Consider the following 22,768-nt stretch of genomic DNA (forward strand, 5'->3'; position numbering starts at 1 on the left):
AACAAAACATCTGGAGATCCTGCTGGCCAAAAGTCTTCCGAGTCCTCTGAGGGCTGAGCCTGGGGGCTACAGGAGCTGCTCGGCACAGCCCCCCCGAGCCCCACCGAGGCACGGCTGCTTACGGACTCACCCTCCAGGCGGGAGCCGGGGGTCTCTGATCGCAGCCCCCTCTCCCTGCCCTCCCCTGGGCTCTCGCCCTGCCATGGGGCTCCGGATCGATGCATGACTCACGGCTCTCAGCGCTTCACGCTGTCGAGAGTCCTGATGTGAAGGGAAGCTCTGAGACAGAGAACGAAGAGATGAGAGATGCTGCAGCCCCGCTGCCTCTCCCCACCGAGTGCTGCCCTGTCTGATTTTTTGCTCTGAGCTGCTGTGTGACAGAGGAGAGGCTTCATGCTGTTGCCTTCTTCCCTGCTCAGTGTGCGTGTATGTGTGTGCATGGAGCTGAGCAGCAGTTTTTCCCCCCCTTTTCTTTTTTTTTTAGCCTTTCCTTTTCCCTCCCCCTTTTCTTCTCATACTTCTCCTGCTGAATTAGCTGCCCACCTTTCCCTGAGAGAAGCCCTCGGAAATAACACTGGCAGCACAGGGTGGGTTTTTGGGGTGGTATTTCTTGGAGCCCTGCCCAAAATGGAGGGGTGGAGAGGAGGAGAGATGCCTGAAGCCAGCAGCTTGCATCCCCGGAGCACAGGGAACATCTCCCGATCAGTCTGAAAGCCCCACTGCTCTGCAAGACATCAGCTCTGGGAAGCGGCATCCTCGGGCTTTACGCACTAGTTAACAGGCTGCGAGCTGCCTCGACTTGTTTTAAGCTTGCTTTCTCGCTTAATCTCATCTCCGTTCGGCGCGTGTGTGTGTGCATGTGTGTGTGTGTAGGGGGAGGACTTTATTTCCATTGGCTCAGCTTTCGCTGCCCACCCACATCTCTTCCACATCACCTTGGTGTCTCCCTAAATAAAACCAGCCCTTCTTATCGCACCGAGGAAATCAAGAGCGAGAGTTTGAATGGATTTTATATAAATATTTCCCCCTACGAAGCTACTGCTGAGCTTGTGGGATAAACTTGCAGCAGCTGGCCTGAGACTCTCCTTCCCTCTCCCACCCCTAAAAGGGTTTAATTACTTTCAGCAGGGGAGGGGAGAGATCCGGATCCCAGTTCCAGCTACAGACTGACCCAAAAAGCAGTGCCAGGATTTAACTAACTGTCCCTGATGGATCTGAAGGACAGCACCAGCGAGGGCAGCATGGGCAGCCTGCAGCCTTCCAGCATCCAGATTTTTGCCAACACCTCCACGCTCCACGGGATCCGTCACGTCTTTGTCTACGGGCCAGTGACCATCCGTCGCCTGCTCTGGACCTTGGCCTTTGTGGGCTCGCTGGGTCTCCTCCTGGTTGAGAGTTCAGACAGGGTGGCTTTCTACTTCTCCTACCAGCATGTGACCAAAGTAGACGAGGTTGTGGCAAACAGCCTGGTCTTCCCTGCTGTCACCATCTGTAACCTCAACGAGTTTCGCTTTTCCCGGCTCACCACCAACGACCTGTACCATGCCGGGGAGCTCCTGGCTCTGCTTGACGTCAACCTGCAGATCCCCAACCCTCACCTGGCTGACCCAGCCGTCTTAGCCATCCTCCAAGAAAAGGCCAACTTTAAGCAGTATAAACCAAAAGTTTTCAACATGCAGGAGTTCCTGGCGCGGGTTGGCCACGACCTGAAGGATATGATGCTGTACTGCAAATTCAAAGGCCAAGAGTGCAACCATGAGGACTTCAAAACTGTGAGTATGAGCAGACACTCTGCTTTTCTCTTCTCTGGGTGTGCAGACGGTGGTGGTGTTGCAGGACCAGGACAGAATTGGAGGTCACTGGCCAACCTGTGTGGGCATGGCACGATGAGTGAATGGTGTCTGCTGGGCTCTGGCACGGCAGAGGAGGAGGAGGCAGCCTGTTGAGTTGAAGTTTGTTTGCTGGAGTCCTAACGTGGGTTTACATGGGGCCAGCCCTGCAAGGGGCTTGCAGCAGGTCCAGCCTCCATCCTGCATAAGGCCCACGGCTCCCAGGTGGCTGCTTGATGTCAGACCAGGGCATCAGACGGGTCCTGCTGAGCATCAGAGCGGGCTTGGGGGTCTCTTGCTATGGCCAGTGCATGCTAGTCAGCAGAAGAAAGTAGAGAGGGCTGGAAAGAGGCCAGCAAAAAAGGCAGGCATTCAGGGATGGTCTGAGTGATGTCCATTAGCTAGCTGTATTTCCCTGGGTGTTTGTAGCCTTGCTGAAATCTTGGAAGGGGAAATTTTTCTGCTTGTTTCTGGTGGTCATGGCTCGTAAGTCCTAGTTTACTGCACAGTGTGGGCAGCAGCTGGGTCCCTTCCTGGTGCTGCGTTAGAGAAAAAGGGGCAGGGGGGGGAAAGAAGAGAAAAAGAAATCAGGCTCTGCTCTGAGCCCAGACTGCTCTTAGGCTGGCGGGGAGGTGGAGCGAGCTGGGTAGCCTGAGGATCCTGAAGGAAGCAGACGCTGCTCAGTTTACAGCTTCTGGATGACACCCTGATGGCAGTGCAGGCTGGCCTGGGTAGTTCGGCTGGCAAAAAGTATCAGCTTAAAATAAAAATAAAAAGTAGGTTGCCTGGAAGAAGTGATGGCCCCAGTGTGCGGCTGGGGCAGGAGAGGGTGCGGGACTGGGCAAGGGGCTGCAGAGGGGTCTGCTCCCCGCAGGCTGGTGGTTTGAGTCATGTCCTGGCAGAGACGTGGGCGTGCGGGCTGGGACTGGGCTAAGTCGTACTTCGCTCTCAGGCCACGCTGGCCAGTCCCTTCACACCCATTCAGCCAGTTAGAGGGTTCGGTAATCCTGGAGTCAGTAACGCTACAGCTTTCAGCTGGTTGTTTCTCTGGGAACGATGCTGCTTGCTCTGCTCACTACTTACTGTCCTGCAAATAGGCAGGTGCCATAACGGCTTTTGTGATGGTCTGGTTTGTCAGCAGGATTTTCGTCTGGTTTTAGGAGAAGGGAATATTTTCTGTCTCTGCTGCTTTTGGATCTCCCAGCAAATGAGTCCAACTGACTCACGCTACAAAGTCATTGCCATCACCTGGACTGTGCTCTCTTTAACCGTCTGAGCAGGAACATACAATTTTATGCCTCAGTTATTGCCTGTGCGTAACCCTGATGCCTTGCCCATTTCAAACTGGATATCCAGGCAAACTGCTCCTTTGCTTCTGTTCCTTGGGCAGAGGTTGAGCCATGCGGGATGTAGGAAGGTATCAAGAAAGTCACTAGGAGAAGAGCTTGCTAAGGAAAGACCATGTGTGACTAAGTCTGGAAAATGGGATGGAAAGGAAAAACAGATGCAAAAGTTCAGGGGACAGAAGAGTTGGGGAGTGAGGACAGATCCCAACAGGAGGGACAGACCTGTCCATCGTGAGGGTGTGGAGAGAGGAAGGTATTCTGCCCGTGGGCTTTCCAATAACACAGTAAACACCAGCCAAAAGCAAAAGCCTCAAAGCCAGCAAGCAAACAGCACATTCAAAACATCTGCAGGACTTAGAAAAGCAGGTCTTGTTCTCAGATTAGACTGGAGCTTTTGGCAGCCTCCCTGGGACACGGTGGGCTGTCATCTCCCTGGCCATTTAGCTTTTCAAGGTAGCCGCTTCTGAAAAAATGATTTTTTTTTTTCCGTGGGAGATACAGTAGTTTCCAGAAAGACTAAACATCCCCTGTCTGCTGAATAAATCCTTGCTCTGCTAAAACAGGTTAGGGCCAGCTAGAAACAGATAGGATATTACGGACTGACAGTGCTTGTCCTTGTCAAAGGACTGTAGATATTCAGAAACAGGGCAGTGAAATACTTCAGTCCATTCTGCAAAGCAGCTCCTAGATGCTCCAGAAGACAACATCTTCCCAGCATTGCCTGCTGTGCCTTTCTAACCGAGGCAGGTGTTTCAGTCTCACTGGCTCCAGGTAATCCCTCTGGTTATGAAAATTGAGGGAGAAGCACTCAAAAGGGACACAACAACCCCGTTTTCCTTCCAGACTTTACCTCTCAGATAAAAGGCAGCAAAAAGTGTCTGCTTGAAAGCTGAGTAGGTCTTTCCACAGGGAGCATGCTGTAAAGGTCTTTGAACTGCCTCCAGGCTGAATCAGAACCTCATGTCCTGGATGAATTTTGCATTTAATCACCAACGACCTGTTGCAACTGCATATAGACTCTGTGACAGCCCATCCATTCTGCTGCATTACCAGCTGGAAAAAGAGGAGAAGCGTCATCACTGAAGCCTGATTTCTTTCCTGTCAGGAAACAGAGGGTGTAAATCCCAGAGCAGTTTTGTAATACATCATCATGGTGAAGAACTCGGGCTCTTTTTCTATACTCCCCAAATTCATGCATCTGGGAGCAGAAGAGGCAGGAGTTTTGCAGTAGGAGGCTGCATCAAAGCAGTTAACTCTGCAATAAGGTTCTGCTAAAGAAGTTAGTGCAGTATTTCCAGCTGGTCAGCTGTCCCTTTTGATGCATATGTGTGTGTGGTGTGTCCAGTGTGTCCCCTGAATAAAGCACACCCTGCTTTTGCTGCATGGGAAAGCAAAGCAGAAGCTGGAATGGCAGTGTCCTGGCACTTTGAAAACATGACTTTACCCTCCTTCCTCCTCCACTTCCCTTTTTCAATTCTCTGTCACTGCTTTATTAACAGGATTTGAGCTGTGCTTTCCTTACACCCTCTGTTCCTTCTCCCCAGGATAATATCTAATGCCTCTCAGACAACGTTTCCCCGTATTATGGTCTGCTCAGAGGAGTGAGTCCCCTAAGCTTTTCTGCAGAGATACATCCGACGAGAACAGCAAGGTCTTAGCAGAATATGTGCTGATTCCTGAGCTGGCATTGCAATGCACTGAGCAGCAGATAAGATAATGCAGACCTCTGCTGTAGGCAAAGCAATGAAGAATAGAAAATTGGCAGAACATCCTTTAGCAAACCCTTTCCCTTAGAGTACTTGGAGGAGGGAAGCCTGATAACAGCAGCAGCTGAGGAAATCCCCTCCTTTTTTTCTGCATTGCTCCTCCCAGGAGGTCTCAGTTGAAAATGACCTCGCAGATGGCATTTTTCTGGAGGAGCTGTGCTCATGCTGCTCGACATGACATTAAGGTCTTCCTATCCTACTGCTGCTGAGCGTGGTAAAGCTGTGGCTCATCAGCCCTAGACACACCGCTGTGATTTTTTGGGTATCTCTGTGGGTGTGCTGGAGCAAAGCCTCTTTCCTGGGCCTGTTGGTGTGGCTCGTGGTCCTTTGCTGTTCCAGCATGGGATGAACTGAGCAGTGGCAGGGGAGCCTTGCAGGAGACTTTTGTGTGTGGCACAGCAAATGCATGGGGCGACAGGGGAGAAAAGTCTGTGAAAACCCTTTCAGCCCATGGGGTAAATGCAGAATGACTGATGGGATGACCTGGGTGTAGATACCGAGAACATGAGCAGCAGGGCGAACGGGCTATCTCAGTCCCACCTTGATGAGAAAATTAGCCCCACCAGCCAAGCCCTGCCAGACCTATTCAGACGATGGCAGTGGGTGTGCGTTCTGGTGTGTGAGCATGTTTTTCAGTTGGGTCATTTGCTAAATGGAATGTGTAGCCTCTGCTTCCTTGCACATCCAATTCATTTCAGAAGTAACACAATAACTTAGCTTGTGCCTGCTATGCCTTTGTTGCTGGATGTCTATTTATTTTCAGTGGCCATGACAATAGAAGGATATAACTCATTTATTTTCAATACACATTCTTACTGACAGACAGTGTCCGCATAATGGAGAGTATCTCATGTGAATATTTCTATTTTGAGACACAAGTTTCTGTCAATCTATCTGTCTTTCTCCACGCATGTTTTTTCTCCCGTTCTTTCTACTGCGCCCATGAGGCCAGTATTTAGTAAATAGCTTTTGCTTTGTAGACTAATTAGTCCATTCTCATCTCCTATTATACAACTTCTGCTTTCCTCAAGAAAAAAAATCAGGATGGTGGCTGCTTGATTCAGAAAAACATTACTTCTTTCTATTTAACAATTCTTCTGGAAAATCATGACTTTTTCCAAAGTTTGCTCCAGAATCTGAGATGCTATAATGAGATCTGCAATTCTGTGATATCTTTTACAGAAACAGATAGTTCTTGCACTAGGAGACCAAATCTTTGTGCAGCCTTCCCAGTCTGCATTATAACATCTTGAGTTTGCACATGCTGTTGAGTTTTGGTGCACGGGCATAGGCACAGGAGGGAGTGCAAGGTTATCATGTTGCTGTTGTTGGTGTCTCAGTTGGGCGTCTAAAATGAGGCGGATTGCTCCTGGGTCACGTATCTAGCTGACGTGCAAACCATGCCCTTGAGAAACGCAGACCCCCATTCTACCCAACATTTGCCTGGACTAAGTGTCTTTGTCCCTTAAGCATTTAGCTGTAAAGTGAGTGTGGTAGCGCTTCCCCATGGAGCTGCTGAGGTTTGTATTTCCTTTATTTGTTACAAAATGGTAGGATAATGCTTTAAAATTCACCAGAACATTCATCAACAGTTGTGATGAACCTCTGTTCATGAAGAAAGCTTCCTGGGTCTTGAATTGTTACTGGAGTTAAAATCAAAGGAAGAGAAGGCTGTAGAACCTCAGTGGGGTCTTTTCACGGCAAACCCAATTTTAAGTCCTTTAATACTGAAAGTATTCACACTGGTTGGACTCGATGATCTCAAGGGTCTTTTCCAACCTAAATGATTCTGTGGTTCTATGGATGAAACAACTTCCATAGGACAGAAAATTCAAAATGTGGCTGTAGGTCATTTACCTGGGACGTGGGTGATCCATGTTTGAGACATTGGTCTGATTCAAGACCTGAGCAGCACAGGGATAAATTAATCCGTAATTTTCTTTTAAAAGGTCTGTGTTTTGTTCTGGTTTGAGCTATGTCTTGACCAGGCTCACTCCCCTCCCTCACTAGGGGTTTGAGATGGGAAATCATCTAAAGATTTGAGATATCTCAGAAATGAGCGCAGCCAAAGTATCAGAGGCAGCTGGAGATCAGAGGGTTGTGAGTGCAAGGGGAGATGAGGCACGGGGGGGGGTCCTGGAGGAGGAAAGACAAAGCACTTCTGTGCGTAAGAGCCAGCTGTGGGCTCAGCCTTCCCTTGCCGGTGGCCTCGGCTTACGCCGTGCACCTGGCCGCTTCGTTTGAGGGAGAGCAAGAAGCACTCTTGTCTTCTAAGTGATTCCCATTCATCACAGTTATTCATCAGGAGGCCAAGCGAGAGCTCCGCTGTCCCCCCATCCGTACAACACCTGCTGAGGGATTTGCACTCAAAACAGCATCTGGAGCTGAAGCAAAATGCAAACACCGCCCTCGAGATGAGGAAGAAATGCTGAGCGAGAAGAATGTCATTAGAGTTGCAAGGACAGAGGAGATATTTGAGGGCTGCAAGGCTTTGTCAGAATTTTCCTGGGAATTGCATGAGGCTTTCCTTTGCATTGGAAATACCTCTGAGTCCAGCTTCTTGCACTTCATCTCTCCTACCTGGGGGAAATAGCCTTTCTCCCAGAGAGACACTGAGAACTGAAGTGCTGGAAAGCTGTGGAGAGGCAAGGTCGTAAAAAACAGAGAACAAGGATGATAAATGTCTTTCAGCCACCACGTCCTGGTGTTTCCTTAGCCCGTGGCTCTCTGCGACTAACACATTTCATCTCACAGCGTCTCCCTGACAACTGGTCTTGGACAAAGGTCTCCTGGGTACAGCTCGCTGTCTGCAGTGGATGAAGGGTGAAACCATGGGAAGCATTCAAATGTACTTGTGCTCTTTCTACATGAACTAGACCTAAATCTAGTCATGATCACAACGGTAAGTGAAGGCCAGGAAAGACCAGAACTTGTAAAAAAACTACCATGTTGTCCATCTGGAGAGGTAAATTGGAACGATATAGCTTGTCCTGACCTTCTTCCATACACCTCATGCAAGTGCCCCTTGGAGATTTCCTGACAAATAATAACCTCCCAGATGTTCCCTCTTGCAGAATCTTTGTGCTTATCTGACCAAGTGCAGTGATGCCATGTGAAAAAACATGATGTGACTGCTGTAAACCACTCTGTGGGTTTATTCTAAACACTCCTTGCAACACTCCTGACCAGTACAGTTCAGTGTCCATGACCCCCACGGAAGGAATGGGCACAAATCGAAACCAGCGGTCAGAAAGTGAAACAGGAGGAATTCTCACTTGATTAAAGGAGAAAACAGGTCTGACTTCAGTGATGGCCTGGGTGGCCTCTTGAGGTCCCTTCCAACCCAAACTGTTTTATGATTCTGTAATAAAAAGCTGGTGTATACCTGCCGGGTCTTATCCCCTTTTGCTATTTTTTGGGAGTCTCATTTTTTCATGCTCAATTCACTCTCAGTCTTCAATGAGAGCATGAAAAATGAAAGCCAATTTTGGAAGATGGTTACCTTCCCCTCTGTGAGCCTTACGTACAAGTTCAAGTTCACATTACTGACCTAAGGAAATAAATCGGCCTAAAACACACAGTTGTTCACAACTCTGTCTTCTGCACTGAGCATCTGAGGCATTCACAGGTCTGATTCCATAATGAACCTGTCACGGGTTCTCTGCGGAAGCCCCTGGCTTTTTCCATCTCCTGGAACCATTGCCATTCACTTTAGGAGGAGACAGCGGAGATTCCCTGAAAAAAACCCTGAAATCCATCATTCAGCTCCTCTTGACTGAGAAATTGTGCCGCGCAGCTCCTGAGGAGCGCAGCCGGCTGCACGGCAGCAGGGACAGCGAGGTCGTCTGAGGCATCTCCATCTCCTCTGGCAGAGCCCAGCGTCTGTGAGTCCCTCCTACGCCTTCACAAAAGCATTTGTTAAAGGAATTTATACCTGGAGTGGCAGCCAGACTCGGCTTAGCCTGTGCAGCAGAATTACGCATTAATTGCCTGTCAGGGGGGACGCATCATCAGGCTGCAGGCAATAAAAGGCAATATATTGCTCAGATACCTTGATAAGGTAGGCCCGAGCAAGGTGCCAGATGGATGTGTTGCTGCCACAGCTATACCAACTGTATGTAGTACACAAAAGGTACAGAAAGTATTTACATACTGGGCTGATGTGACCCTTCATGCACGTTTCCATAGGAAGAGCTCTTTGGAAAAACAGATCCATGAAAACTTTCTTGCCTACGAGACGAGCACAGCTATGAGAGAGCCGGGGGGGGGGGAGAACGCAGGTCTTCCAGGGGGAGGAAAACATGACCTGTGGCTATATTTGCAGGTTGCAAAAGTCAGCAGCTATTTTGCCACCTGAATTTGCTGAGAGGTTAAAAAAAAAAAATCCTTAAATGTATTCCCTTTACTGAGGGATGAGCATAACCTGAGTGGTCTTCTAAAAGATTGTCGGTCCAGACCCACAAATAGCTGTGAGGAAACCTCTTAGGGATCACAAGCTCAACAAGCTAAGACAGAAAGTGAGCTAGATGAGGTGGACATGTCTGACTCCCATCTGCCACGGATTATCTGTGAGACCAGTACCAGAAAAACAAAATTGCCCCTTGGAGGTAAAAGAGACTGTGAGTCATTTAAACAGATTGACATCAGTATGCTCAGGGCCCATCAAGAAACAATTTCCATCCAGCCATGAATACTTACAACTGAAGCACATTCCATTATTTGAAGAAAAGCTGAATTGTTTTGATCATTTGTTGTTGTTGTTGCTGTTGAAGAAAGGATTTAGCCTGTGTGTTAAGTCAGGGAGCGTGAAGAAGTGAACGGTAATGGAAAATGCATATATATTTGCTCAGGGTGAGATAGATGAAAGGAGGTTTAATCTGCACTTGGTTAGATTTCCAGAGAGGAACCCGTCACAGCGGAACCTGGGCCATCAGGGCTTTTTCACGTGCAATAGAAGTTGCTCAGTTCTCTGCTCCTGTCAGATGAGCCAGTTCTGCGCGGTGATTTCCTCAGAGACTGGAATTTGAAAAGAAAATCAGAAGTGAGAAAGACTGAGCCAAATTCAATGTACTCATCGGGTGCTTCTTCAGGTCAGTTTGACTTTGCATGAGAAGGTGATTCCAGGCTCTGCCCAAGTGGTGGGAGCTTCATGCCAAACCTTTGGGCTTCCCTTTCAGTCAGGCCGAAGTTTGCTCAGATCTCACTTCCAGTGTGAGTTTGCTGGGAAATGGAGTTTGTCGTGAGGGCAACCAATAGTTCTGAATCTGTCCTCCTTCCGTATCTGAAAAAAAACCCAAACCCAAACAGGTTGAGAGCCAACAATTTTAGTGGGATGAAGTTTCAGCTGCTTTATAAATCTGAATCTTCATGATGCTGTTTCAACAATGTTGAAGACTGATATATAAATGAATGTAATATAAAGATGGCATGGAATTAAAAGAATTAAAACTGTTTGCCTTTTTAAAGGTTTTGACATTATTGGAGGAAGAAAGTCAAACCAACCCATTTAGACATTTTCTTGTTTCATGTTTCATCCACGTTGTTTCCAAGCTTTCTGAAATCCCACGCTCATGTAGTGGAGGGCAGTCATGCAAGGACTTCACTTTATGAGGCTGAATCCCATAACAGGGATTCAAACTCTTTGTTCACCTGAACGTTTGAGGGAAATTAATCTTAGGCCAGGTGACTTAACTGCATGTACTGTGAGCAGGATAATTTAAGGGCTCAAATCTCTGCCACTGTGACGAGTGACTTACTTCCCCCAGTTCAAGTAGAAAATGATCAGCTGAAGCCCTGGTACAGCAGAGAGAGGAGAGTAATTGTCATGTGGGATCGCCCAATGGCAGGCAAGAAAACATCACCGCAGTATGCCATAGGCGGGACAATAAAGGACTAAATTAATTGCAGAGGAGAGTTAATGACCAGTGGGAGGAATTAATGTAAGCTTAACCCTTAATTAGCTAAAGTTTCAACACCACAATCCACTGCTCCCTGGCACTAGAATGGATGGTATATGTAGAGACATCCATTAGAGCCTCTGTATTTCTTCCACTGCCGCCTGCTACGCTTTGGAAGAGCAGCACGTGTGATCTGTCTTTGCCTACCGTGCACGAAACGGCAGCGTCAGTAGCCCTGTTAACTCATCAGCAGTTTTCCAGTGATGGAGAAACCTGTGAGAGCTGAACAAGGATATCAGAGACGCTTCGGCTTGACCTCAAATGTGTGATAGCATTACATTTGGGGAGACAGGAGGGACCCTAAACCACCTGGAAAGTGATGATTTATTTAAGGCAGGGTCTTGGATTAGAATAGAATTTTTGCCACCAAGTTTCTTGTTTTTTCGCTGAAAATATGAACCAGAAATGTTACTGTGAAGTCTGCTGGGAACTGCAGTTTCAGTTCATCATACTCCCATTTTTCTCTGGACACACTGGTTGAATTACATCTCCCATAACATAACATGGTGCCTCCTCTTTTGCTAGGGAGGTGATGGCTGATTACAGCAGTCACACAGTCCTGATGTACTAATTTTTTTTCTTTGAAGCATTTAATGTTTGGGGATTCTTCCTTTTTTTACTGAAAAGAAACAAAGCGTTTTCCCAAAAGGCTTTGTGAAAACTGCTGCTGTGGTAGATTCTCAAACAACATTCCCATCTAAACCAATCTTCATGTAAAAAATTGAACCAGTTTTCATGAGTAGCATGACCAGACAGGGTGTGGATATCATGCCCTCATTAAGAGAAGGAGTTGCTGTGCCAGATGTTAAGCTTCATACTTGTTGGTTGAACTGCATTTTTTGTACTCCACCCTGGTGATGAATCCCACAGCCACCATCCCTCTACAGATGCTCCAGGAACACGCTAAGTGGCCATTAACTAATGCTAAATTATGATGGAGCATCTCCTGAAATACATGTGACATTCACATGAATAACAAGTGAATTTGTTTCTGTCAAGACAATGACAAGGATTGCAGTTGAATTAACATGAGTGCCGTTTGCTGCTCTACACCACCTCTACACCACCAACGAGTTCCTTGTAGGGTGCGTGTAATTACAGGGACACAAATGACAGCGGAAGGATGCCGTGAGTGCGAAGATGCAATGGTATAGATGGCTGTTAAGGATGAGCTGTGGGAAAAAGCAAGTCCCAGGCTGACAAACCAATCCTATTTCTATTGAACCTCAGTGGAATTTACCTCCTAAAGACATTAATGAGAGTGAGATCATGCTGTTTGCCCCCGCAATTGCGTCCATCCCTGGAAAAATCATTCTCTTCTCATTATCACTTGGTAGTACCAAAAGACCCTTAGAGGTCAGTCCTATGATGATGTCTCTGTACATCTGCATCTCTCCAGGGAAAAACAGGTCAAGAGGGAAAGGATTTTTCTATGGTGTTCATGCATGATACTACAAAAATGTGCAAGGGTCTCCTATAGGGCCTATAGGACTCTAAAGTTGCTAAAAACTGTTTCTCTGCTGGGTACGCTAGTGTTCACAAACTTGTGTTACATCTCTGCTTCTGTTGGCGCGTCGTGTCAGGTTGAGCCGTGGCTCCCAGCTCCTTGTCCTCAATCTGTGTTGTGTATCTTGAGGTGCTGTGCAGGGTGTGAAGTGGCGGGTTAAATGAGGTGGGAAAAAGGAATAGGGGAGAGCAATAGAGGAAGCGGGAAGGTGAGACAGAAATGGGAGAAAACTGTTTATGGCATGAGGCAGCAGAGCCCCGAGTTGGCTGAAAGACAAACAAATTCAGATCAGAAGCAAGCATGGGTTTTTGAAACACAAATTGATGAGCCTCGAATTGGTCTGAATGTTTCCATTGACAAATTTCCATCAGAAAATTTTTTCTGAATGCATAAAAATTGCTTTCCTAAAGTTACACTGACTGGGATGAGATGAGATTTCCCATGAGAAAAATGAAAGATTTTTGTCTTAAAGTTTCCATGAAATTAATTAAAAAAGAAAATCTCAGAGCAAAATAAAATCTTGAAACCCTGGGATATCTCATTAAGTGGGTGTTCTGATTTTCAGCTAGTTCTGAAGTAAATAATGGAAAAAGTCACCCGAAGCTGGGGAACTTTCCACCCCGTGGAGTCTCTACATCTTGCACTTGTAGGCCAGGCGCACCCCAGGCTCTATTTTACATGGGTTTTGGGGCAAAACCTGGTATCACCTGATGTTAGTAAGGGTGAACCCTGAGTTACATACTCATATCTGGCTTTCCCTGAAAAGGGGGGTTTCATGCTCTGCTTTCAAATGAGTCGCCTCTTTCAAAGGGCAGGTTTCAGAGCAAGATGTTTTCTGATAGACCGTCCTCTGAGCTTTGTGGAGATGGTTCAGTTTTAGCCTTATTTCCTGATAATAGAAGGTTTCAGCAATTTTGCGTCCATTTGAAAGAGCAGGAGAAGTCTCAAAAGCATTTGGTTTCTACAAGTTTCATGAAAAGTGGCAGCTGGGAGAGAATCAAACTCAAGTCCACCAAGGACAAGAAGGGTCAACGATGGTATTATACATTTTATCTGACAGCGACCAGCTGTCCAACAAACATATGTGCCCCACTTTCTCCAAAAGCAGCCTGGCAATAACAAGACAGCTTACACTTTTCTGACAGTACAGACAGCACAATGAAGAAAAAATCAGTATGCATAGGGCTGTGCTACCCATGGGACGTAGAGAAACAACCCAGAGGTAGATCTGTGTGCGTGTGAAGGTACACGGATGTGGATGTTAGCTGCTCCTGGCTTATCCTGCTTTTGCCTGGTGGGAATCCTAAGGGACCTGGGACAGAGCAGGGAGTGGTTAGAAGACAAAATATCCTCATCCTTAGGAAAACAAGCTTCATTAATTCTTCTGTTTCAAGAACAACTTGTTTTTTAGTGGATTTGGGTTTTCACAGATTATGTAAAGCATTGATTTCCCCCCTTGCATTTGCCGAAGAGGTTCTCTTCTGCGGAATGTGTGGGTCATTGAACATGCATATGCATGTGTCTACCTATATCCGCCTGAATCGACCTCCTGGGCTGTCACTGCAGTTCCTGTTGGGAGCACGAGTGTTGCATCCTGATTTTTTAACCACCGTGTTGTCCAAAAAGTCAGAGATGCTCATGCTGGTTTATTATTAAGGCATGGTTTTGGAATACAGTGCTCTATATACAATATGGGCTACACAGACAGAGAGGATTTTGGGGGAACCAGAGCCTCATGGTGCTAGGTGGTTTATGCAGTAAATGTCCACACCCCATCTCTCAGAAAGAAAGTTGGAATGTGGAAGAGGGACTGGGAGAGTGGAGACATCCTTCTGTTTTTAAGCTAAGGCCCAGAAAAAATGGTATGAATCTGATTCTTCCCTCCTGAGCTTGGGAAAGGGCAGGAAAAGCACGAGTTTAAATCATTTTAACACCTCTTGCTGTGCTCTGCCATTCTGAATAGTCCCCAAGCATCCTGGTGTAACTTCTTTTGCACTTACAGCTCATGGCTCTCCAAAAGAGGTGGGAAAAGGCAAAGACCTCCTGTATGGAGCCCTCCAGCCTTGCTCCTGCTGTGCCCTCTGCTCCACCCCACGAACAGGACACTGTGAGCAGAAATACTGCCATTTCACTTCAACAGCCAGGTTATCCAGCCAGATTATCCATTTGGTCCCATTACATCTACGGGGATTAGCTCTTGGTCTCCAACCAGCAGCTAATTTCCTTGGGTTGAAATCAGGGGCGCTGATATCTTGCCCCATGGCATGCACGGGACAGATGGCATGGGTGGGAGCTGCCCTGCACGCCTCCTCCCAGGGACCAGACCACTCTCCATGACGTTCATCACCAAAGACGATGTATGTGTGGCCACACTGAGGAGGACTAGGAGAAGACCCCAAACCCCATATGGGGTGATGCTGCTTTGTCTCACCAGGAGCCACTCCCAGCTTAACTCCATGGGCAACAGCTTTCCACCTCCAACCAACTAGCTCTGAGTCTGCCCAATTCCTGGCAGTGGGAGCGGGCCCACGGTGCTGCTGTGAACCTGCGCTGCAGGACTCCGGATGCACGAGCTGACGGCAGCTTTGCATCACGCTCCTCGGGGCATGCGTAGGAAGAGCCGCCCGCCCAGCTCTGAGCCTCCGTAAGCGGTATTACGTCATCGGTAATAATTACACGTCGGTACAGCGTTCGCACGCCTCCGTTCGGATTGACGACAAAATTGTCAGCTCCTTGGGGCAAGGACTGTCTTCCTGCTTTATGTTTATTATTAAACTTTTATTTTAAAAATTGATTAAAAATTAAATAAGAGAGGGGATTTGTTTTAGCCTGCCTCAGAGAATGACGTGGGTTGTGATTTTGTGCAGAGACAAGAATATCCATCATTCCTGTTTGGAAGGAATTAAAACCAAACAGATTTTTCTATGAAAGTCTTCACTCAAAAAACATTTTGATAGCCTTACTTACTATATTTGCAAGTCAGGTACACAGTGTACCTGAGCGGCCATAGCTATTCCAGCTCTGCAAACCCCAGATAGCCTCTGCAAGAGCCTGCAGGCTAAACAGCATCCCTAAGTAAAACGTCTGCCTCCGTTCCACTTTGGAATGCTGTTCAATGTGGAAGGGTGTTTCTAAGCCTCAGATTACTTCTCCATTTCATGTGGCGTTGGCTGTTTGTTGGTACAATTAATTGCAGATTTCGTGTGGTGTTGGCTGCTTGTTGGTACAATTAATTGCAGAATATTTTCCTCCCATGTTTCAAAACAATCTGTAATGGTATCCCTTGCAGGGGGTTAAAGTAAAGCGCAGCTACCACAGGTAAATTCATGTGGCAAACTATTTCTAGAGATCAAGCAAGGACAATTTAGTCACCAGGGACAGGGAAATGTGTTGTGCATTTATTTTGTTGCAAATCAGGTAGGTACATACACAGTCCCCATTTGCAAATTAATCTCGGAAGCTGGGGAAGAGGTGTAAAGTGAATTGTTAACACTGTTATTGTTAGCCCTTTTAGCTTGTGTATTCCTTCCATGCTTTTTTCTATCAGGAGGAGAAATAAATGTGTGAGTCAGGTATGTTCTTGTAATCACACTTGTTTTCAAAAAAGACACACAGACTTCCATTAAACACAATAAAACCAGAAAACAGCATGCAGCTTCTTTGCTTTGGTCTGCCCCTCCTCTAAGCTGTGTGCCCAAGCAGCTCCATCTCCCTGTGGTGCTTCATGGTCCCACTTGGAATAGTTTCTCTTCGTTTTCTGTCCAGGCACATCCAGGCTTGACATTTTCCAGCCATTGGGTCTGCGACCAGGGGTCCCCCTCAGGCCACATCCATATGATGTCTTATCCATATGATGTCACATCCATATGAGTCAAGGCGTTGGCTCCTGTCTCACTGGATTGTTAAGGATGGAGACGATTCAGTGATACAGATGATTTTTTATCACTTATTACAGCAGTGATGCACCAAACCCCAGTTTTATGCATATGATGCTTGCTACTTGTGGGGAAACCCATGTTCCTGAGATATCCATCGGGGCAGCCCCGCACAGGAGGTCTTTGCGTCTTGCTCCTGAGTTGAGAGACAGTTTCCAATAACTCCAGGCTGATTTTTTTTACCCACCCAGAGCAAGCTGGGAGAGGAAGGAAAGATCAGGGGAAGGGGAGCCCGCTGTTTGGAGTAGTGCCCAGGCTGGTGGGGATGGGGGAGGCTGCTGTCTCTGCTGTAGGTAGGCAAAGGGGCTCATTTTCGGCAGGCACCAGGGAGCTGTCAGATGTGCCTTTGGTCCTTTGGACCAACTTGCACTGGGTATGAAGAGCACGCTGGTGGCTGTGAGCTGGGGAGACTTTCCACTGGTGGAAGCAATGTGCAGGTCTTTGGCTGAGTCCAAGGATGAAGAGGAACTGTGTGTTCCTCTGCTCCACACAGGAAAAGCAAGACACGGCGTAGTAGGATCAACATCAAACTTTTGCTCAAGTTACCACATTTTCTAGAGATGCAGGAATGGGTCCCCAAGTGCAGCATCACATGAATGCACCTTTGGGAACCCAGGCTCTGCTCTTCGATGCCAGTTCATTTTGTGGTCTCTGCAAACTGTATCACTTTGTGCAGCACAGATGGCCATGGAAAAGCACGAGCAGAAGCATGTCTAATGGTTACAGCTGATAGTCTCTCAACCCTGAGGTCAAATGCCTGCTCTGCTGCCTGTGTGATCTTGACTCCAAGAAAGATTTGAATTCAAGGGAGTGAGGGACATTTGTCTGAGCCTCCATTGCTGGAAATAATGCTTAGCTCTATTCTTTCCCTGTATTTTTCATGCCAGTCATAAAAAGCATACTTCCATGCTGAATTTCCTCCCTTCTTCACTAGTAACACAGAATTATCTTCCTGTTTCTTTAACATTCTGAGGTTTAGCAAGTAGATAAATTACACTTCTTAAAAACCCAGCCCCAACTGCGACGAAAATATTCCTTTCCTCTCAGGGAACCATTCCTTTGCCGTGTTATTTTGAGCTCCATCATGGTTGTTGCCATGCAATGGCAACTTTGTGGAAAAGGAGGTTAAGTGCTAAGGTTAAAACAGGTTCAAGCATAATCCAGAGTGCCCTTGGCAAAGACAGAAGTGTTTTAGTGGGTCTCATTCATCATTGCCTGACTGCTTAAAGTGGTGGAGTGGCTCATTATTGTTTTTATATGCCTTTATGAGAGCTGCAAAAACGCTAAAGAGAAAAGTACCACTATTTTCCTCCCTTAACCCACATTCAACGAGGAACAATAATATTTAAGACCTCAGAGTGCAATGTAAAAGATTTCCTCTTCAGAAATCAAATTCCCCTGCACGAGCCACGTGGAGCAGCTCAGGCTCGGGTCCAGAGAGGAGGTTTCTGTTGGTTTGTGGAGTTACGTCTACAACAGCATTTTGCAGCTGATAGCAGGGAGCTGCTATTGCCAGCTGGTATTGCCAGACCTGCCTTCAGGGAAGCATCCTCTGCCCTTAAGCCACCTGGTGGCTTTTCTCCTCATCGATCCTGCCAAAGCTTTGTCCTCCCTGCGGGCTGGATAAACCTTCAGCAGGGGTTGTGGGCTCTGCAATGTAGGGAAAGATTGCACCATCATGGAGCATTAAAAAAATATTTTGAAGATCACAGATCTCAAACATCACTAGGCAAAGACCTTCTTCGTGCTCCATCCTTGCCTATTTGTTTTGCACATCTTGATCCCAGCTGATACATGCAGTGGCTCGGAGTAGTCTGTACCTGAGAATTTTTGTGCAGATATGTAAACTACCAGAATGATAAGGCAGAGGTCCTGACTAGGTTTTTTTTTTTTTAATTAAGTGGCTGCTTTAACTTTACGTACCTTGCCAAGGATCTTTACAAAACTATTTCTTATGGAGGTCAGGATATGTTAATGCCGCTGGAGAAAGAAGTGGTAAATGCTAGTGCAGAGTGAACGGTTAGTCTTACGTGTTCAAAAGCAGCTGAATCCGAACTGGAACAGGTACAGAGAAAGCCTATGAGGAGGATTAAGGAGAAGAGGCACCTGTTCTAGGAGGGAAGATTATGAGAATTTAGCTTGTTTAAGCTAGCAAGGCAAAGGCTGTGTGAAGGGCTGTGATTACTCTGTAGAAAATACGTCAAGGGGATAAGCACTGAGAGGGAAATGGAGCTATTGCAGCTAAATGATGATGCTGGCTCTGGAGCAAATGGTAGAAATTGGTCATAGATAACTTTATGCTGGAAGTTAGAAAGGGGTTTTTTTAATGCTTGAAGGAATGAAATCCTGAAGTAACTGCTTGGTGGAAATAATGGAGATAAAAAGCCTAGCAGGTTTTAAAACAGGATCATCCCTTGCGGATAGGATTATATGATGTGGTTGCCAGTAACAGGAGGCTCTATTCAAGGACCTCTCCAATTTGAGGCAAACCAAAGTTTTCCTTTCCTGAAGGAATGGATTTGGTGTACCCCTGGATCGTGGGTGTTAGGCACATCCGATCTGGGTTCAGCAAGGTGGTGGGGTGCCTGGAAAACTTGGAAAAACATAGTCATGTCCTGGAAAGCTCTTTCACCTCAGTTCTTGGAGACACATAGTATGAATTCTGTGTTTCTTGGTCATGGGAAGATTTTAGTACACAGCTTGTCAGATCTGGAAATTTGATTAACTCGGACACTGTCTATGTCTGGATGGAGATATTAATATTTAGTCCATCAGGGTGCAAGTCCTTTGGGTGTTTAACCCTGTCCGGTGCTGTGTGAAGATCCCATGTGGAGGCTGAAGCAAATTCTGCGGTTGAGGGTGTTCATGTCGCTTGCTACCGAGCAACTACCCAAAACATGAGTGCAAGACACCTGAACCGTAGACGATCTCTGGTCTGACAATCTCTCAAACTTATATGTTAATGTCAAGTTGAGGACATCCCTGAGTGTTATTCAATGTTTTCACCTTCAAGGGGTGGTAAGAACGTCCTGGGGGTTTTGCTAGTGGCCAATCTGACTGAAATCAAGGCACTAGATGTGGTAGGATTTTTGTTTATCATCTGTATAGATATAGCATTTGTGAGCCCCTGGAACGCTGTTGTATTAGACGTTGTACAAAAATGGATCAGAAAGATGGTCTTGTCCTCTCTATTGCTTAAAGATAATATAATGGTCTCTCTGATTTAAGGGGTCTCTGAGCAGCAAGGGAGAAAAAGAGGGGAAAGCATCAGCTAGACTGATTCCGACCAATAGCTTTCCGGTACTCGTAATACAACAGAGAGAGAAATGCAAACCTTATTTGAAAAGACAATAATACACTCCCTCTGCAGAAATGAGTTAGTTGGTCTTGATTTTATCCACCTGGGAACTCTGATTATTGTCTCATGAAACAGAGCACCTGGCCTATTATCCCATAAATAAGCGAGAGCAAATGCACTGTGTTTTCATTACAAAGCATGGCTCCCCTGCAGGGCTGCCGCACGCACTGGAATATACTGCAGAAGAGGAAAAAAATTTGGAAGTTTGCCCTCAGGTTTCCTAGAGAGACAAGGCTGTGGTAGCAGTTCGAGAAATATTCGCTCTGCCCACCGGGGTTTCCCTCCCATGGCTAAAAAGCGATTGTTGTTGCTATTAATTAGAGCTGTATGGAAACATTCACAGGCAAACCTGGAGCCACGTCAAACATGCCTTGCAGGGTTGTGTTACAGGCTTACATTGCAAATCAGCTCCCTTGAAAGATGCACTGCGATGCCTGAAGGGAGTGAGTGAGCTAGAGATCTGGCATCAAGTGACGTGGGAATGCATTTAGGACAAACCAAGGTCCGGATGCGGACTAATTAAGACTCACTTTCTGTTGGCTTAGGGGATATTATCTAACAAATCTGGGACTGGCATCCCAGCTTTGTGCTGAAAGTGCAGTTCAACCTCCTTTCTTCTTGATTTTAGTGCCAGCACTGGGATTTTGCTCTGAGTCCATTTTGTCTCCTTCTGAATCCTAAATTTTGTGCTTGAAAGCTCCACTCAAAGCGAGGACAGCAATGACCCTGCTAACACCAGTTTGTGCTGCAGTCAGAGCTAGTACTATTGAAACCCTTTGGTGCTTTGCTACATTCACCTACGACCCGTCTCCAGAGGGATTACCTTGACATAAAGGAGAACTACAGATCAGGCCGGCTAGATCTTACCTGGTCCCGCTGCAAAAGGAGGGACGCTCTCCTTAACCAACGCAGCCAGCAAGGAGAGAGGCTAAAAAGTAACTCCGTACTGGTTGTTTGGTATGAAGTACAATAAAGCTATTTGAATGGGTGGGGGTGGCTTTGCCAGAGCTCCCTTGGACGTTGAAATCACCTCTCCTGGTCAGCAGTAAAAGGTTCATGCTGGTGAGAATGCAGCAGGATGGAAGCGTGAAGGATCTGCCCTAGCCAGCAGCTCAGCATCACCCCTGGGATATGTGTCAGACTGGGATGTGAGAGAGTTTTCCATCTCTCGCTGTTGTGTTCCAGATCATTTGCTTTGACTGTGTGCATATGTCGTCAATTCACCAGCACCTTTACGCAGTCAGTTATAATTCACATTTGCTGTTTTTTAATGAATGTTTGTTCACTGGAGCATTTTCCAGGGAGTGTGTGTGGTGCGCAGAGCCAGCCCACATCCCAGCAGCCTCCAACACAATCTAAGGCGAGGAATCAAGCTCGGAAACAAATCAAGAATATATTATGTGACACGCGCCTCCTGTGGTGTGAGACGGAGGGGGACTCTGTGAATGGGAGTCTTGCAAGAAAGTCCTAGCAGCCATGCAGATTGAATACTTCTTGCCAAAGCAGCGGAAAATCCCAGGGATAATCATGGCTCCGCTGAAATTCCCTTAAAATCCAAATATAGTGTTGGTCACTGCCACACAGAAGCACCTCACCGTCTTCTGTTCCCACCGCAAGGTTTGTTATCTGCGTTGCTATTCCCATCATCCAGATGGAGAATGGAAGCAAACCAGGGTCTATTGATTGCATGGTGATGAGTGGCCTTTGAGAAACATCCCAGGAGCCCTAGATCTTCAGGAGGGTATTGACAGACAGAAAGGACCTAGGCAGAGCCAGGACTGAACGTGATTCTTCTAAAGATCCAGGACTCACGCAAAAAAGGGAATGCACGGGCTATGTGAATACTTCAGAGAGTGTTGGGAGCCCAATCCACTTTGTTGATAGAGCGCAATGCAAATTCATAATTACTGTAGATAAACATGTTCGAGTTAATTACTTCTCCCATTTGATGGCTGTGCAAATGATGCAATGACTAATAGAGACTGCTTTCCTTTCTCCTTTGCTGTGAAAGCCAAGGCTACAGCATGTGCTTGGGAAGGATGTGTCAGGAAAGCCAAGGAGCGGACAGAAGAGCGGACGTCAAAGTCGAGCAGCTTTGAATCTTGCTGGGGATATGAGCCTGTGACCAGGACACTGGACTCTCATTTCAGAAGCTTTTACTTCTATCTCTTTGCCCTCAAATGCAGCTGCTGCTTGGACAAAATCAGCCTGGCTTTAAAGTAGGTCAGACTCTGTAGAACTGAAGTCATCCCAGGATGCTCTGTAGAAGAAGAAATACATGTCAGTGTGACACCACTCCCTACAGTGGCTTTTAATAGAGTTGGTCGCTATTTACTGATCCATGTAATTCAGACAGTGGCTGTAACACAGAAGAAATGCTGCATCCAGCTGGGACAACCCATGGGTCACAAATCCACCTGAAGGGATGGACTCAAGCAGAGATGAGGACAGCGCAAAAGAAACATGGGAATGGAGGTTCAAATTCTCAAGCTGCTTCCAGAAAAATGGACTTGGAGAAGCACCAGGGTCCTGAGCACCTTTTTAGCAGATTTGAGATCCCAAAAACCTAGTTATCCACTCAGACTCTAGTGTCTCATTAAGTAATCCCAGATTTTTTTTGACGGGCTGTCAGCAATTCAGTCTGGACTATTTTAATAGCATGAAGATATCCTGGACACTCCTTTTAGGTCTCAGACACATAATTAGCAGTTTAGGGTTCTGAACAGCTTGTTAGTGTTTTGGGAATCAGAAAGGCGACACCAATGAATTATGATTTCAGGCACCTGCTCAGCAGCTGTGAATTTTGGATCCCCCCTGTTAGCAGTCCTAGGGAGTTTCAAACCTGTTTTCAGGGAAGCGTTTCCATTAGTCTGGAGAGAAATTCACATTTTGTCTCCTGTCATGGCCCAGCAGCCAAATCCTTCTGCTTCATTTTCCTCGGAGGCAGCAGTCCCAGGCACTGCGACTGCTGCGCTGCAGTTTGCCCTGTTTGCTATGTGCTCTAAAATCTGCGTTTAGTTTAACACATTAAGCCAATCTGTTTCCCAAACCCAGCTGCAACTACAACCCT

At 46.7% G+C, this 22,768-nt stretch overlaps 1 protein-coding gene across 2 annotated transcripts in view; it reads left to right on the plus strand.

Annotated features, from left to right (window-relative positions):
- Positions 1 to 979: 979 nt before the first annotated feature.
- Positions 980 to 22,768, plus strand: part of LOC142419888 (acid-sensing ion channel 2) — a 523,294-nt gene continuing 501,505 nt past the window's right edge. For both annotated transcript variants that reach the window (XR_012778660.1, XM_075523289.1), the window contains exon 1: positions 980 to 1,772. Coding sequence is in view for 1 of the 2 variants with exons in the window: in XM_075523289.1 (XP_075379404.1) it covers positions 1,209 to 1,772 (564 nt within the window). In the remaining variant the exon portion in view is untranslated. The remainder of the gene's footprint in view (positions 1,773 to 22,768) is intronic.

Source organism: Mycteria americana, chromosome 22 (genome assembly GCF_035582795.1).
Source record: "Mycteria americana isolate JAX WOST 10 ecotype Jacksonville Zoo and Gardens chromosome 22, USCA_MyAme_1.0, whole genome shotgun sequence".
Taxonomy (NCBI): Eukaryota; Metazoa; Chordata; class Aves; order Ciconiiformes; family Ciconiidae; genus Mycteria; species Mycteria americana.